General features: G+C 42.8%; 2 protein-coding genes across 2 annotated transcripts in view; one reads left to right on the forward strand and one right to left on the reverse strand.

Moving 5' to 3' along the window:
• The window catches only part of WASHC4 (WASH complex subunit 4), a 41,346-nt gene extending 35,325 nt beyond the window's left edge, over window positions 1-6,021 (forward strand). The window contains exons 30-34 of the mRNA XM_086479536.1: window positions 727-823; window positions 1,310-1,506; window positions 2,509-2,608; window positions 3,957-4,032; window positions 4,781-6,021. Coding sequence (XP_086335662.1) covers window positions 727-823; window positions 1,310-1,506; window positions 2,509-2,608; window positions 3,957-4,024 — 462 coding nt within the window. The 3' untranslated portion in view covers window positions 4,025-4,032; window positions 4,781-6,021. The remainder of the gene's footprint in view (window positions 1-726; window positions 824-1,309; window positions 1,507-2,508; window positions 2,609-3,956; window positions 4,033-4,780) is intronic.
• Window positions 6,022-8,496: 2,475 nt separating this feature from the next.
• APPL2 (adaptor protein, phosphotyrosine interacting with PH domain and leucine zipper 2) overlaps window positions 8,497-16,349 on the reverse strand; it is a 36,959-nt gene continuing 29,106 nt past the window's right edge. The window contains exons 11-21 of the mRNA XM_086468382.1: window positions 15,508-15,696; window positions 15,147-15,189; window positions 15,013-15,069; window positions 14,809-14,897; window positions 13,029-13,181; window positions 12,852-12,904; window positions 11,061-11,235; window positions 10,326-10,362; window positions 10,065-10,205; window positions 9,483-9,530; window positions 8,497-8,625 (exon numbers count right to left, since the gene is read on the reverse strand). Of these exons, the coding sequence (XP_086324508.1) occupies window positions 8,497-8,625; window positions 9,483-9,530; window positions 10,065-10,205; window positions 10,326-10,362; window positions 11,061-11,235; window positions 12,852-12,904; window positions 13,029-13,181; window positions 14,809-14,897; window positions 15,013-15,069; window positions 15,147-15,189; window positions 15,508-15,696 (1,114 nt within the window). The remainder of the gene's footprint in view (window positions 8,626-9,482; window positions 9,531-10,064; window positions 10,206-10,325; window positions 10,363-11,060; window positions 11,236-12,851; window positions 12,905-13,028; window positions 13,182-14,808; window positions 14,898-15,012; window positions 15,070-15,146; window positions 15,190-15,507; window positions 15,697-16,349) is intronic.

Consider the following 16,349-nt stretch of genomic DNA (forward strand, 5'->3'; position numbering starts at 1 on the left):
GGTGAGCTGTAAACTTGACTGTGAGGGGGCAGGTATGTCATGAGGGTAGAAGTGAGAGAAAGTAAAGACTTGTGACAAGTACTTTTGTTCTTTCCTTCCCGTCTGTGGGGTTTTTTCTGGTAAACAGAATTTCAGGAACATACCATCCATTTGAGTTTAAAAAGGCATTTCAGTGTACTTAAATTTGAAACTGTCAGAGGTTTGTGAGAAGTAGTTAGTGTACGCACGTTTCCGTGTCTCAAGAAGTAGTTATTGCACGCACACCCCCCCACCTGGATCTCCTGTTCCACATAATCATAAACATAAGACTATTGAACTATTTTTACTGTTTTCCAAATACAGTGAAATAACATAGTGTAGCTTTTAATATCTTTAAGCTTTCCAGGAACCTGGGCTATTTTAATGATCCTTTACTTGTTTACATGTTTACCTCTAGTAATCACCAAGCGAATGCAAAGTAATAGAGCCTTAGAAGAACAGCGGAAATTAAGATGTACCTTTGCTTTTTTACTTGTGCGTATGCAAAGGTCTTCCAAAGCTTAACTAACTTCCCCAAAAATCTAGAAAAAGAGCAAATTTTTGTACAAAAATGCCTAATGATAAGATACACAATTAGCACAGTTTTGGGTGTGGAATTACATTTGTAGGTAACAGCATGTATGTGAATATCCTTTAAAATTTATGAGTCTTTCTTGATGATTCTAAGACAGCTTTTCACTCTTTCAGACCCTCAATTTTGTAGAGCATTCTATCAGTTGCAAGGAGAAATTGAATAAGAAGAACAAAAGTGGGGCAGCTTTCACTGATGATGGGTTTGCCATGGGTAAGTTTCAGCATGCTGACTAGCCTTTGGGTACCCAACATAACTGATATTTGCAAGAAGAGTTTTGTTTATATCTTGTGTATTCCCATAACCACAAATTCCACAATTTAAACTTGGGTTATCTTGGCTTCGGCGTGATGGATTTGAGGGCTATTTTTGTGTTCCGAGTCTCCTCGGCATGGAATAGCTGAGTATGGGAGCAGACAGTTTTGTCATATGTTGCTGCTCCCCCATTTCTTCCAAAGCTTGCAGATCTCAGCAGATGAGAAGGTACGCAAGTCTCTGGATAAGTTGTGAGGTTTTCAAAAAATGAAGCTCGTTCTTTATTATGATTTTTTTCCCGTTAGCTTTAGTTGTACACATTAGTTGCAATTTAAATTGTATTTGTGTGGGAATTACCAACTTAGGCTGATCCATTAAAAACATTCACAAAACGTTTTACAGATTGCATGTTGACTTTGGTACGTGGTTTGTTAATGACTGTAGGTGTGGCTTACATTCTGAAGCTTTTGGATCAGTACCAGGAGTTTGATTCTCTGCACTGGTTCCAGTCTGTTAGAGAGAAGTACGTGAAGGAAATAAGAGCGGTAGCTAAGCAACAGAATGTGCAGTCCACTAATCAAGATGAAAAACTACTACAAACTATGAACCTTACCCACAAGCGACTGGAAGTTTGTTTACAGGTACAGCATGGGTCTAGTTGTCTGATCTGTACTTGCCCATCACAATTCAGGTACTGGTTTTCTGATGGAGCTTATCAAGAGCAAAGACCATAGAGCATTGTCTACAGCAGCAATGCAAAAAAGTATGAAGGCTTGGGGTGTATGATTCAAAGGGGATGTTGTAAGTGTTTGTGCTGTTTGAGTGAGGCAGGAACTTGATATGGTTGACTGGAAGTCTTTGTCCCATGGGGCTGGAAATCTAATGCAACTGAAACCTAAATGCTTCAACAGGAGAGAATAACTCTTTGGTTAAATTTCTTATAACAAGGATTTTACATAACACTGAACCTTCAGCGTTGTTTGGGTGTTAATTCTGAGCTGCTAAGTTGAATGATGTGCTTGCTGTCAAATACAGGAAGGATGAATCTGAATTTTGAAGCATACCAGTTCAGGTTTCATCAGTGATGTAAATGCTTTCCCTCTCTCTGCTCTTGATTTGAGGCAGCGATGGGACAAATCGATAGTTGGCTATTTAGAAATAGCCAGCTGTAAAAGCACATCTGTTGTTGAAGTAGATAAAGCCCTGTGTGTCCTCATGACTCCCATGAGTGTGCACGGTGTCTGGTCCTCTGCTGTTAAAAAAACCCCACGTCATTGAACCTTGTTCAGAGACTGATCAAGCTTGTGGTCATTTAAATTACTGGCTTGCATGTTTTTCCATGGGCAAGTTGCTCCAAATTCTCACTGGTGCTGCAAATCTCATCCAGCCTCTGTGGATTAGTGACAGATTTATTGCACTGATGCTGCTTTGCTTAAATTAGCCTTTAAAGTTTTTGGCTGACCTTTGCTTTGTAAAATGCACATGAACAAGATAAGAATGGAGGAGGATTTTCAAAAGCATTTAAGTGATTTAGATACTGAAACCTAGTTGCCTTAGATGCTTCTGAAAAATCCTGTTTATATTTGTTTACCAATTCATTCTTGTGATACACTGATGCTCCTGTTCTGTATCTTTTCCCTTAGGAATTTGAACTCCTTTATTTCTCACTAAGCAGTGCAAGAATTTTTTTCAGAGCAGATAAAACTGCAGCAGAAGAAAACCAGGAAAAGAAAGAAAAAGAAGGTGGGTGAACGCTATATGTAGAACGTTTTGGCTCATGAGAGTGTGTGTCTTAGTAGGGAAGGTGCTTTTTTCTTTTTTTCCACAGCTGCTTTCTTGCTAGTGGGTTGATTCAATATTCCAGCAAGTTTTATGAGGTCAAGGGTGATTGAGGAGTCAAGAACAGCTCATAGAGGCCTTCTTTGGAATGGGTGAATTCCAAGCTGGGCTTCTGGGGGGGGGGGACACCAAAAAAACAGACCCACAAAAAAAAAATCTGGGACAGGGAGAATTGTATACCTGTAATAATATTAAATTTGGTAACTTCAGCATCATACTTGCTCTCTCAATTACCAGTTTTGACAATGAGCCTTTTCTGCACAACCTCAGCTGGTGTGAAATAAACTGGTGGTTTTCACCTATTGTTTACCAGCTGTTTTTCAGCTTATGTGGGCAGATGATGCAGGCACTATACGTGACTTTCAGATACTCATGATCTGTTTTGGTCTACCATTGAATTGCATTCAAAGGGTAAGATCTTAATTTGTGGTGTGGCCTCTTGCTTAGAGAACATGGATATTTTGTGCATTATATTCATGCTTATGTATTCTCCCTCATGAATTCTGGAAGATTCTCTTGGGTATGGGAAAATTCTTTTCAAAGAAATGAGGATGCTGCTGAGGATTAAGATACAGAAGTGCTGTTTAGTCACCACTTACTCAGAAACTCAGGCAGCATATTAAAAATGGAATCAGTAAATAATTCTCTACTGTAGTTCTGACAAAGGCAGAAGTGACCTGTGAGATTACAGTCACTGGAGCCAAAGATGGGTTTTCTTCTGCAAAAGAAGTCATCTTTTAGCATGAATTTATATTTAATCATACTGAGTACAGTTGCTCAAATAATTGTTCAGCTTAAATAATTGTTCAACTCAAAAATCAACTACAAGCTTTGTGGTCAGTAAGAACAGGCGTATTCCCCTGCCGCCTTTAGGAAAGCGTTGTGTAGAACATCAGTTAATTATATTTTAAGTTAAACATTCACGGTTGTGATACGTGTTCAGTTCCCTGAAAAATGTATTTTGTGGTGAGAAAAGCTTGACATGCATACACAAGTGAAAAGTTCTGAACATGGTAATACCTTTGCCTGTTGCTGTAATGTTTGGACTTGGACTCTGCAAAACCTTTCACCCCAAATACGGGTTTCTTCATAGGGCCAGGACCCTTTGTGCTGCAAGGTCAGTTTGCATATGCTGACCACGGTATGCTGTTATCAGATGTTACCAGCCGTAGCAGATATGCCAAGACTTTGGTTTTGCTGCCTCGAATAAAATGTTAATCATGATCCATGTCTTAATTTTTTATTTTTGTAGAAGAATCTGTTAAAGCAAGCAACGGAGATCTTTCCAACTCTGTGCCTGCAGATCCTGTCGTGAAATGATACGGCTGGTATGGGTGATGATTACTTACTGAAATAATTTGTGTTCTTGTTGTTAACAGTAACACTCTGTAGAGGTAAAAGCTCTAGATTTGATTTACTTGCTCTGTTAAACCCAAGAGAAAATGTACAGTAGTATACTAGCATCCAGTGAGGCTAGGTCTGTGTTTATCTATATTTCCTGTAGAAACTCCTCTTTTTTCAGGAGTTTACATTATTTACAGCACTTTCTTTAGATGGAAAATAATTATATAAATGTTGACCTTAGAGGTAGTTATTTTAAAGTACAGATAAAAAAAAAACCTTACTGATTTTTAGATGCATTCTTGCATCTCTAACATAACACTTAAGAAAAAAAAACCTCATAGGTCATCGGTCTAAGATTTGAACTGGTGCATCTCTCAACCAGGAGAAAAAAAAGAATTGAATTGAGATACTGTGTGTATCTGTTCAAAAATGTCCAAAAAATAATTCAGACATGTTTTTGTGCAGTCCTGTTGTATTCAGTGCAGTCACAGATTACACTGGAGGTGCAACAGTGTACGTTGTGAATGTATGTTAAAGCTATGATAAAATGGAAATCCTTATTAATGTTTTATTCTGCAAACCCTTATTATTACTACAGATAGTATTTACACTGTGGGAGCTTAGGATCCTGTCAAGCATTTATTTTCCCCTGTTGGTTTTTTCCCCCCAATATCTGAGAACGGGAAAACCAGGGAAGTTAACGTAACAATTACTTCTCATTTCATACCGAAGGTCTGATTTGCATCCACAGAAGTAAGGAAATCCAGAGCCAAGACAGAGCCACAATCAGCTCTTCCTTTTATGACCAGACACTGTGTGATGGGTGTCTGTAACTATTAAGTGAGCTTACAGTTCATGACTATGTTGTGCCTAATCCAAGTTTCAGCCTCAGTTCTGTGTTTCCTGGGCTTTGTGAGTCTGTTGTACTGTCCGTGTTGTTTATACAGTCTTACATGCCTGATTGTTAACAATAATTGCACTGCAGGCTTCAGAAGCTGCTGAACACTGTGAGAACTCTGTATAAATGTAACATCAGTTAATGCCTGCAAGTAGAGGCTCTAGATTGTGTGAGACTCACTCAGATTCCTAACTGAAGTAAGTAGCTAGGCTTAGCTTAAAAGTAAACACCACGTTCATTGAAAGATATAGCTGTGTTTTAATCTCCCAGAACATAAAACACTTCTAGGTCCTACTAACTAGAATAAACTACTCTAGTCAGTCCAAGTGAGAATTACTTTTGGGGGTGGTTTTGGCACTCTTAACTGTATTTTTAGACCATACTTCTTTCTGCATGTCAGCTTCTTTCATTTCTTCTAATTACAAGAAAGGTGGTGTTTTAATGGTTCAAACTGTTCTACCCACCCTTGGGTCACTGGTTAAGACAATTCCTGACGTGCTTCTGATTCACCCTTTCCTGCCAGTCACTTCAACATTCAGAAAGTGAGGAGAAATGTTTTGTTGAACTGGGAAGACCAGACTGATACGAAAATCCTCTCATGGTTTCTGAAAACATGACGCAGAAGCTTCTTGGACTGTTTAAATCAGCTGGGCTCGTTAAAGTTTTCATTTTTAATTCACTGTAACTGCAGAGACTGCCCTAAAGAATGCTGCGTTGATTTTTATTTTTGCCTTTTTTTTTATTTTGATACAGGTTGGGTTTTTTTGTAATCCGTGTATGCTTTCTTTTTTGACCAAATTGTGCCCGCACTGAACCCTCGGTAGCGCTGCCAAGATCAGCGATTCTCGCTGCTGCTGGTTTCCCTGCTGTGGCAGTTGCAGTGTCCGTGTTCCATAGTCCCGTCTCACTGAAGTCCTGTAAGTTCTTGGAGGGGCCGAGCACCACCTTTCCTTGTGCAGCAACTGCAGCGTCACCTACAGATGGCGTTCGCTTCCCCGGGGTGGAGGCGCCAGGTAGCTATGTACAGTCAAGACATTACCTGCACTCTTAATAAAATCTGCACTTGTGTTTTTTCCCTTCTCCTATTTTTTTTTTGGAGAGACACCATCTGGGGTAGGTAACGCTTTGCAGTTGAACAGAAGTTGAACTGTGCATTTTCTTAATGTACGGTGGTTAATAAATTCATGTGGTTCTGGTGACGGAAATTCTACAGGAAAGACATGAGCCTCTTTTTATGGAACTCTGTTTAGTCTGGGAGACCTGAATGTATACTGGAAGTGGCACACGTACATGCCCACAACTATGTACAGTGATAATGGAGCCATTCTTGCTCATACGAGCTTGTAGTTTGTATTTCCTTCTTTTTGTCATGTAGCAGCATCTACATGCAGAAAGCGCTTCTCGGCTGAAGTACGAGCTGGGTCCTGGATTTGGACGTTACAGCGCTCCCTTCTGTGTCAGAGCGAGCTGCATTAAATCCTTCCCCGCCCAAGGGGCGCAAAATTCTTGCTGTGGTGCTACTACTATTCTCATTGCTTTTGCCCTCCTGTTCCGACTGTAGGAACAAAAAGGACCCTAACTGCTTGGCTGGGGGTGAGACGAGGGAGCCAAAACAAAAAAAAATCCCCCAAACTACCCAAACGTGCTCACTCGGCATTCCCAGAGGTGACAAAAGGAAAGGGAGGACGGTGAGTTTGCTGCAGGGGAGGAGAACAGCGCTCTAGGGGGTTTTCCCTTCAGGAGAGGGACAGAGCGGGCGCAAGGCCAGGCTCGCTCCCTGAGCAGGCAGCTGCCCCCCCTGCCCTCCCCTGTTCAGCGTTGGGACAAGGCTGCTGCCCCTCGTGCGGAGGGCCCTGCCCGTGGCCCCCTGCCAGCCCTGTGGCGGTTGCACTGACGGGCGGTGCGGGATGGCCCTGGCAGCGCCCACTGCCCGGTGCTTCCCTGGGGAACGCAGGCTGGTGCCCCAGGGGAGGTCCCAATGGGGTCTGTAATCGCAATTAAATTGGAGTTTTCATCTGGTGTCCATCAACAACAGCTGTTTTCAGCTTCTCAGGTACAAAGGACCAAATGTAACACTTCATGTTTCCAAACTCATTGTACAAAAGGGTATTTTGTTACCTCCGTCTCTTTGGTTTGTGAGTAGCAAACATTATGTACATACAACTCTGTTAATAAATGCAATTTTGAGAACCTCATTCTTAGTGTCTTCAGTAACAGCAGTTCAGCAGGTGCTAATTTTTTTTAATAAGACAGCTTCAACTTTTATTTATGAAGAAGGTTTTGTCAGTTACTTACACTTCTGTGGTTCTTCTAAACATTCAACAACCAGCTAAACTGAATTTAGGCCACATCAAACACTTGCAAACTGGGATCTTTCAGATGCTGTAGCACTGATTCTGCTCACAGAAAATCTAGTTTCCTGGTGAGTGAGTGAGGAATTCCAGCCACTTGTTCCAGTTACCTTATCTTGATTAATACAAACTATGCCACAGATTACCCCCCCACGCCCCCCCCAACTACTGTTTGTTTGGTTTTGTTTGTTCTTGCAAAGTAGTTTTGCATGTTTTCAGGTTAAACTGGAGGGGGGGAAAAATCTAAACTGATTAGCCAAATATATCTAGTGAGACTAGTCAATACACTGTACTTATAATCTAGCATTTTATTGCTCAGTTTCTTAAAACTCAAGACTGCTGGTACAGTCAGCTGTTGCATGTCACCGTCATGTTAAAAATACAAAGAATTCTTATTATAAAAGTACTTATTCTGTCCTACAATTATCATCTCTGGCAACTCAACTTTTAGGAAACCTAACCATAGAAAACTGCACACACCATGCCCCGTTGGGTGACTACTTCTGATGTTTGCAGGGCAGCGGGATTTAGAATAATAAATCGCAGAGGTCCACTATGTCCATTACTTAATTACAGAACTGTGAGGGCGTCCCCATGAAGGTAAGAGTAGGCACTTAGATTTGTTTCGTAAGCTTATTCTAGATGTAATATAAAAATAGATTATATTAATAGGAAAAATTTAGTGTTTAACGAATTGTTTTGTAAATAGGCTAGCACAAAAGAGAAAAACTGTGTTACGCTTAAACTAGACTAAAAATAACTTCATCTGGAAACAAAGTAAGTAATAGTGCAGTTCCAGCCTTCCTTCAGGTGCACACAACCATGCAAACTATGAACATGGACTAGGGCAGGAACGTTGAGGCCTGATACTTGTTAAAGGAGCTGACGGCTGGCAGCCTGTGCCCCTTTCCCTGGAACTGCCGGCTGCTGCCGTTAACCCTTTGTGGCTGGCAGCTGCACGGACCGAAGGACCAGCAGCAAGGGGCTAACGCTGAACCATGCCAGCCCTGCTCCCCCTTCACAAAAAGCCTCGGAGGCCAAGTCCTGGGGTGGTGCTGTGAGCCCAGAGGAAAGGCCGCTGCGAGGAGGCCGCGCTTGCCGGCAGGAGGAGGCCTCGCGGGTGTGAGAACCAGAGCTGCTCACAAACCGCCTCCCCGCTGTCCCTGCTCCCCCACAGGCTCCAGGAAACGACAAGGTTTTTATGCTTCTGACTCCTCCCCCTCTTCGTGTAGGGCTCCATCCTCTTCTGACTGATCGTTCAGAAGCACGAACTTCCCATCGTTGGTTAACGGCACCGACTTCATCAGCTGCGCTAATGCTTCGGGGTCCTGAGGGAGAACAAACCGAAAGAGAGGGCAGGAGGCTGCAGCAGCCCGGGAGGAGCACACAGTTGTCCCAGTGCTGCTGGTTAAGGTCTTGCAACTTTTTTTTTTTTTTTTAATGACAACCTTTAGTCTAAAGGTCTAAATAATTCCTCTTGGTTCAGTAAAACCATGTGTTAGGTGTGTAAGGAGGGAAAAAAAAAAAAAAAGTCATTCATTTTGAGCCTTTACTTTGCTGTTCTTACCTGGCCTTGATCTAACTACTGAAAAACAAGGAGAAAGATAACTGTCTAAATAAATTATTTATTATACCTGTGACTAAAAGCTCATTCCCCAACTTGTTCTGAAATCCTAGCAGCAAAACTGTACAGCAAATACTGATGTATTGGTGTCACACCTTTATACGGGTAAGAGTTACCCACAAGGGGCTAGGGAACTGTGCCACTCATGTGAAGTGGAAAAACACTCTGGTTTTGGTCCCTAAGTGAGGAAGGAACATGAATTTCTACGAGTGAAAGAGCACTGTGTGTGATTTACACCTCATCACACAGAGCGTGTGGGGTTTTTTTTTTTGAAAACGTTGCTCACAGCTGCCTTTCAAACGTGACCAGCTGGATGGGTGTAGTTCTGAATGGGATTTTGGGTAGGAAATTTTATCTCAAATCAAGCTACCGCAAAGTCAAACTCAGTTTCTTTTCACATGAACTACCTGGGGGCTGCGTTAAATAACACCGGCAAAACTCCGTCAGGAGGAGGAACAGCAGTTCCTTTTTCTCATGCGCACCAGAGGTTCCTGGACAGTGCAACCAAAAGCAGAATATGACGTATTCACAACACGGACATGGGGAATGAAACAAACTTACCTTCTGTGCCTCAATGATTTCTTTTCCCAAGCTAATGGCATAGCAAATCTAAAAAAAAAAAAAAAAAGAAATACATGTGAAGTTCAGGTTCGGTTTGGTTTGTTTCTTTGTTCCTTAACTGGGACTAAAACCCAGAAGAGTCAATGCAAACTTAAAGACAGGTCTAAAAGCAGAGGCGGAACGCCAATTCGCTATGCTAACCACAGAAAAATAAAACTGCCTTGGGTTCTGCTTCCAAGCTCCCCGAGGCTGGTACATTTTTGTACTCAACTCAGTTTTGTTCACCAAACTTGGGGGATCTTTTCCAGTGCGCGTAAGAGCGCCACTGGTTTTTAAGACAAAAATTCTCCAGCACGTTCCTCCTTTCCAGCAGCCTGTTATCACCGCTGTGCACGCTGCTGCATCATCTATAAATCTGGTGCTTTTTAGACATAAGCCATCAAAGGCTTGCAGGTGAAGGCATGCTTTTGGGGCAAGACATGGAGCTGCTCTAGCTTCTATCGCACCGCTTCCCAGATCTGTAAGCCAAGAAGCCTAAGACCTGTTTTCTAAATGAAGTATTTTAGTAGAGGTTATGCAAACCTTTTCCCCTTCTGTGTTGCTCTCAAAAATATACGCGCTCATGGATTCTTCTCCCAGAGTCTCACAGAGATGGACCACAAAGCCAATCAGCCGCCTGTTATCCTGATGAGCCGCAAACTGTGTCACAGTGGCGAGTTCAAACTGGAAAAGTAGAATAAAGAATTTATTTTTTTTACCCAGCATTTGGTTAGAGCTCGAGTTCATGTGACTGAGTACTCAATACTGCGGTAGAAAACCAGATTCAAAACAAAAGTTACTTACACTTGTTCGTGTAACTTGGGTTTGAGGATCTATTAACCTGCAATTATGTGTAGGGGAAAAAAAAAAGGAAGTTACTTCAGAGTGATTCTTAGTAATTCCAACGTGGTTTATAATAGCCAGGGAATCACTCTAGGAGTTTTACCAATGAGAAAACATGCACAGAATCAAGTGCTTTATCTGTGATGTCACGTCGGTTGACGGTGAGGTTCAGCCCGAGCCCCTGGCTCTCAGCTGCTCGACACGGACCGGTCATGGTGCCTTCCCGAACCACACGTTCGGTAAGCATCCCGCGCGTACGGGCTGGTAACGCTCACGCGCGCATGGACACAAACGCACTGAGGCTAAAGTGACGGCCTTGTGTCAGCACATTCCAGTGACAACGATGACACAGGACAGCGATGGCTCTCCTGCTGTTACTACGTGCAAGGAAAGGGAATCTGCCAATGCATTTTTTTGCTTTTTTTTTTTCACTTTTTCTGTATCTTTGCAGAACCTTTTAGCCCCACTGCGCCCCTGAATTTTGGTAGGATGTTCTTGCAACTTAGTCAGGAGGATAACTTCTAGATACTACAGAGTTAAGAAAAGAGACATTTTTACAAAGTACAGTGAATCTTGTGATCTTGCTCCCTCAAAGGGTGTATGTCTTTCTTACAAAAACAAAACCAAAAATACTTTTGCTAATCACAAGTGGTATGAAGAGAACAGAATGTTGACAAGTCAAAGGTTTTACAGTACCTCAAGTTCTTGCTGGTGACCATGAGATGGGATTCAGTCATACGGAATATGTTGTGAATGGCACGAGCAGCCAACACTTGTCTCATAGCTTCGTAAATCACCTCACTTGTGTCATCGGACTGAACAGCCATAGAGCCTAAAAACCGAACTACGAACATCTGCTGCAAGAGCGAATCTGGAAGATAAAAAGTGTGGCTTCCTTCACTGTGCTACTTCAATTTTCCAGTAGCTGAAGTCACCAATTAAATGATTTTTTTCACTTTGGAAATTCAACACTAAACCTGTGGGTGGTGACTTCCTGCTAAGAGCCAGGCAGGGCTCTGACCCAGTTTTAAACAGCGCTCAAACTGGCAGCCAGTAGGGGGAAAAGAAAAAAAAAACAACCCAAAACACCCCAAACAAAAAAAAAACCCTCACAGTTGTTTGGAAGCTTTAAAAGTGTAACTAGACCTTTATGCCTTATTTGATGAGCTAATTCACTTGCCTACCTTGTTATCAAGTGCACATAAACTGTGATAAATTTATGATTGTGCACAAGCCTTGGCTTCCATCAAATTAACTCTTATCTTTAAACAGGGCACATTCCTCGCTTTCTTCTATGTCCTTCTGACCTTCCACGCAGCTGCTTCCAGTGAGGTTTTCACTAAATCCTTCCTTGCTCATTGGCTATCGTCGTGAGACGCCCATTTACAACTACGTAGCCATTCCGTGACAAAGCCATCATTTGATCCGGCTCCCTCTACGCCTGGCGGGGAGCCAGGGGAAGCGGGACGACTCCTGCTGAACGCGACTGTTGGAAGGCCACGACAGCTGTGTCTACGCTGCGCGAGACACCACAAAGGTTGTGAAGCATCAGCTGGAGCTGAGCTACGCGGATCCCCTTGTGCAGTACTGGATGCAGGGCAGCCCCCTAAGCACGCAGGGCAGCCCCCTCAGCACCCGGGGCAGGCCCCTCAGCACCGTTCTCCCTTCTGCGTGCTGCAGCGGAGCAGGGTGCTGCTGCTGCCGCTGCTGCCGACACTGCAGAGGTGCCTGCTTGTCCACAGCCACTCTGCTGTCAGGCAGCTCGCACGCACCCCGCCTCGCAGCGGGACAGCACAGGCGAGCGAGTGTTCAGGTCAGCGGGTTCCGCTTCGGCTGTAGTTTCCTGACAGGGGCTGTGGGTTGCAGGCGGCAGGCGCGGCCGGCACAGAGGACGAGGGGAAGAGCCAGGGTCTGAGCCCCGCGTGTGCTGGTGGAGGGAGGTCAGAACTGCTGACTTGTGCTGGCGCGTGACTGGGAGGAGGGAAAGAGGGCAGCAATAACAAACTGTCCCTTTGCTGAACAGGGACTCGCTAGCTACATGCTGGGCCTCTGTGAGATTTAGATTGTGGATTTCAGAGTACACGTGGGTAAGAAATGGCTACTAAGCAACCTCAAACTTGAGCAGAATTACAATAACAGCCCCATCAAATGCTTTCTAAAGAAGTCAACAGCTACTTTAAAAAAAAAAAAAAAGAAGAATGAAAGACAAAAACCCAAGCAAACCAAGTCTTTGTTGCCTTTAAACATTTGAAATAAACCTAATCTGGAATACAGCCTGGACTGCCAAGGAAAAAAGGTGTTAGTTTTCACAGGCAGTGATGTTTAAAAGGCTGGCTTCTGAAAGGTAACTACCTTCAACTGTACTATGGATCTGTTACCGCTGCTCCACGGTGTCAGGTGCTTTCATCAAGAGACACGGGATAGCTGACACCTGAATTAGGCCTAAAATCATGACTAAATCTAACCGGAAAAAAATGAAGCACTGACCTTCCTCTTCATCTTTGCTGCTGTCTTCAGATTCCCCAAATGGGTTTGCACGCCTATGAAATAAGAATAAAACCTCTTAATTACAGATTCTGGTCACCACACACACATATGCTGTAATGCCTAATCTTCTCCCCTAAAATCACTGTTAAAGCGACCGACCACTGTCTCTGGCCATACCTGCCACCTCTGTTCTGGTCCAGGAATTCTGTGGCAGGCAGTACGATATCAAATTGAATTGGTGTTCCAGGAGCGATGAGTTGTGGGGAGTCTTGAATGCCAGCTGATTCACTGGGAATGATTTTATCATTTTCCATATTCTTTACATTCTGGCTAAAGTGAAAATGGGAAAAAAAAAAAAAAAAAAGTTTCAATCAGTCAGTGACACCCTGTCTTTCCTTTGGGAGGGAGACAAGATTATTCAAAAATCCAAAGTGGGATTGAACCCCTGTACGTAAACATAAATAAGAGTATTTTCCTATTTACCTGTTACTGACGACTCTAATAAAATCTCCGTTTTATTTTTTTGTACCTAAAACTATTTAAGAAAAAAAGTAACTGCTGGTCTATCAACGCTGAATGCACACCGACTGAGCGCGGGCAGGCTGTCACAACAGGTTGCTGCTTGCCTCCCTTCCCTCTAGCGGCCGTATTTACAGCCGCACGACCCGCTCAGAGAGCGGAGACCCGGACTTGTGTCTATGGGTGCCCATGGCTGATCCTGACACCTTTTTAAGATCTTGCTTGGCCACGGCCTTGTGACAACGCGGTAGTTAAGAAGAACAGTTACACACTGGGTCAGATTTCTTCCTGCACATTCTCAAAGAGAATGAAAAGTTTCCCACAGCTACAGAAGCCGTAACTATACACATCACCACGTGTGGTACGCTGGGTTTGCTAGGAGCATCGCTCTATTTCTAGAAAGTTTTCGGGTTGCATACAGATGAGAGAGTGACTTGGGTGATCAGTTGTCAATGAAATAGCTATTTCTTTTGCCCAGTGAAATAGATGGCAATACTATTCTATTTATAAACCTGTAATCAAAGTGAAACAGCTGTATCGTGAATAAAATTAGAAAGAAATTGATTGGCATTCCCCATGGCTAAAGGGAATCTTTGGAATCTGTAAGTGATCATGATAAAGGGAATCATAAATCATAGTAAAGGCACTGTGTGAGAGGCAGACATTATGGAAAAGGTTTAGAATTTCTAGAAGTAAGTATCTGAGTAAGAATTTACAATTTTCTGACAAAACTTGCAGAGAAGTCCCTTCATGTTGAAGGCGGTGTGACAGAAACTTGCCCTGTTTTATTTATCACACTGCTGCTGAAAGCAAGATTTCAGTCCAGCACTGGGCTTGAAAGCCAACTCTGATGATGAAGTCTGAAGAAAGGCCACTGAACCAAGATGCTAGGATCACGTGGACACAAAGAAATGATAAAAAAAAATGTATTTTCAATATAAGCATATCCTAGAGCATTATTAACAATTTTTGAAGGAGGAGAGCTTGTGCTGAATGAGCACAAGAGAACAACAGTCATTATTCTGACAGCTATGTAAGGCATATTCCTGTGACAGACTGACAAGAACTGCTTGAGGCAATATGCAAGAATATCGTCACTCCAACCTATACTGGGGCCTCTGCTGTATTACCCACATTACAAATCCTTGCTGTACAGCACAGCACTCACAAAGAGAGCGCTGTGTGTGTTTCTGAAGAAACAGCAAAATCCCAATGGCAACAGCAAGGAGCTCCAAAGCTGCAGTGTGGAGCAGTAAGCGTTCCTCTCAACCCTTGGCATCTCCTACAGCTTTCAGTAGGAAACACCAGAAGCAGAGGAATTTGCTGAATTCCTGAATTTGCCAGGGCCTAGACAGAGCTTTCTCCTGGGTGGCTGTCGCTCTGTAAGAAGAGCATGACCGAGCACCCAGTCTCCAGCCTGTGCAAGTGAGAATGTTACCTGGGGTGGTGAACTTCGTGTTTTTTCCCAAAGCTGGTAATGGGAGTCACTGCTTGTAGGGCTGTCTGATTTAACTTGATTGCAGCTGCCTAGGAAAACAAGAGTGAACAGCTTTTTTCACCCGTGTTCTTTAAATTGCCACGTAAAGAACAACGGGAGGGCAAGGTGGAAGGAACGGACTGTAAGATGGAAAGAAGCTCCCACCTCTGGATTGTCAGTGAGATAGATCTGTCTGGAGATGTTGTTGATGGCACATATCCACTGGAAGGGAAAAATGAAACTGAACCTTTCAAGCTCACTTGTATACAAGAGTAACAGCATTAAGAAAATATTTTTACCTCCTCGTATTCTTTCTTGCTTTCTGCTTGAAGGGTTATACCCCTAAAATATAAACACAGTATATCAGTGCTAACAGCGGACACCAAGACTGTTTGACTCCAGGTCTTGTAATAACATCACCAAGCTTTGTATCTATTAACCACCAAAGGAACAAAAATCATGAATAACTGGCAGCTAAAGGATGCCACATGTGCTGTTCAGGCAGCTGTGGGGGAGGATGGGAAGGAACATGCTTTTAATTTGGAAACACCCTTCTGGAAACCCAGAAAGGCTTACTACTATAGCAAGCATGTTTTACATGAAACAGCATCTGAAAGGGTAGGTGTGACTGCCTGTCCTCAAATAAAACACGTCTCATACGCTTTGCCTGTAGGAGTAGTGATCTGAAAGCAGTATCTTCTGTCTTCGCAGTCTACAGCCATAACAGAGCAGTTGTCCAGGTCCTGAATCAATCCTCCAGCTACTGCTCCCCTTGGCTGACACATCAAGTTGCCACCTTGAGTGAAGAAATACAGTCTTTCCCAAGTTGTAGTCACCAGACCTGTTTTACTAAAGAGAAGACGCAGTGATAAGACTCATTACTATTTAGAAATTACTCCAAACATATATGAAACTGCAAACATATCCTGATGCTAATCTGGGCTTTATGTTCAACCCTGCACTTTTTTTTTTTAATGATTAGTCTCTGTTAAGAAGTAAAAGCAGCACCTATTCCTAGCAGAGACTAATCCTTAATGAAAGCTGAGGAATTAAACTAACCCAAACGTCCCAAGTTAAAAACATTCTCTGCAGTATCTCCTAGTTAAGGAGCAAAAGAATTATTGGTATTGAATAACTCACGTGAAATACTATCAGGCTGGATAAATAAAAAAACCCCAAGTGTTTTCAAGCTGAAGAGCACCATGAGCAATTTCAGCACAAAGAATCACCATTAAAAAAATAAAAGTATATTCTGCAAGTAGTATCTCAGAGTCCATCTTCGCCCTAGCTGTGGAGTCCTATGATATTGTAATCCAGCTCTCAGAATGCTACGAGAAATTAATAAATGTCCTCTCACACACACACAAAAAAATTACTAGTCAAACAGAAATAAGCCGATATTTAATCAATGACATAAGCAGGGTTACTATATGCCACCAATATACATAGCTCCTGCGGAAGCTGATGGAAGATTTTATTTGGAAAATCTGCAGAGGTAACTC

This window comes from Leptosomus discolor, chromosome 1 (genome assembly GCF_034619465.1).
Source record: "Leptosomus discolor isolate bLepDis1 chromosome 1, bLepDis1.hap2, whole genome shotgun sequence".
NCBI lineage: Eukaryota > Metazoa > Chordata > Aves > Leptosomiformes > Leptosomidae > Leptosomus > Leptosomus discolor.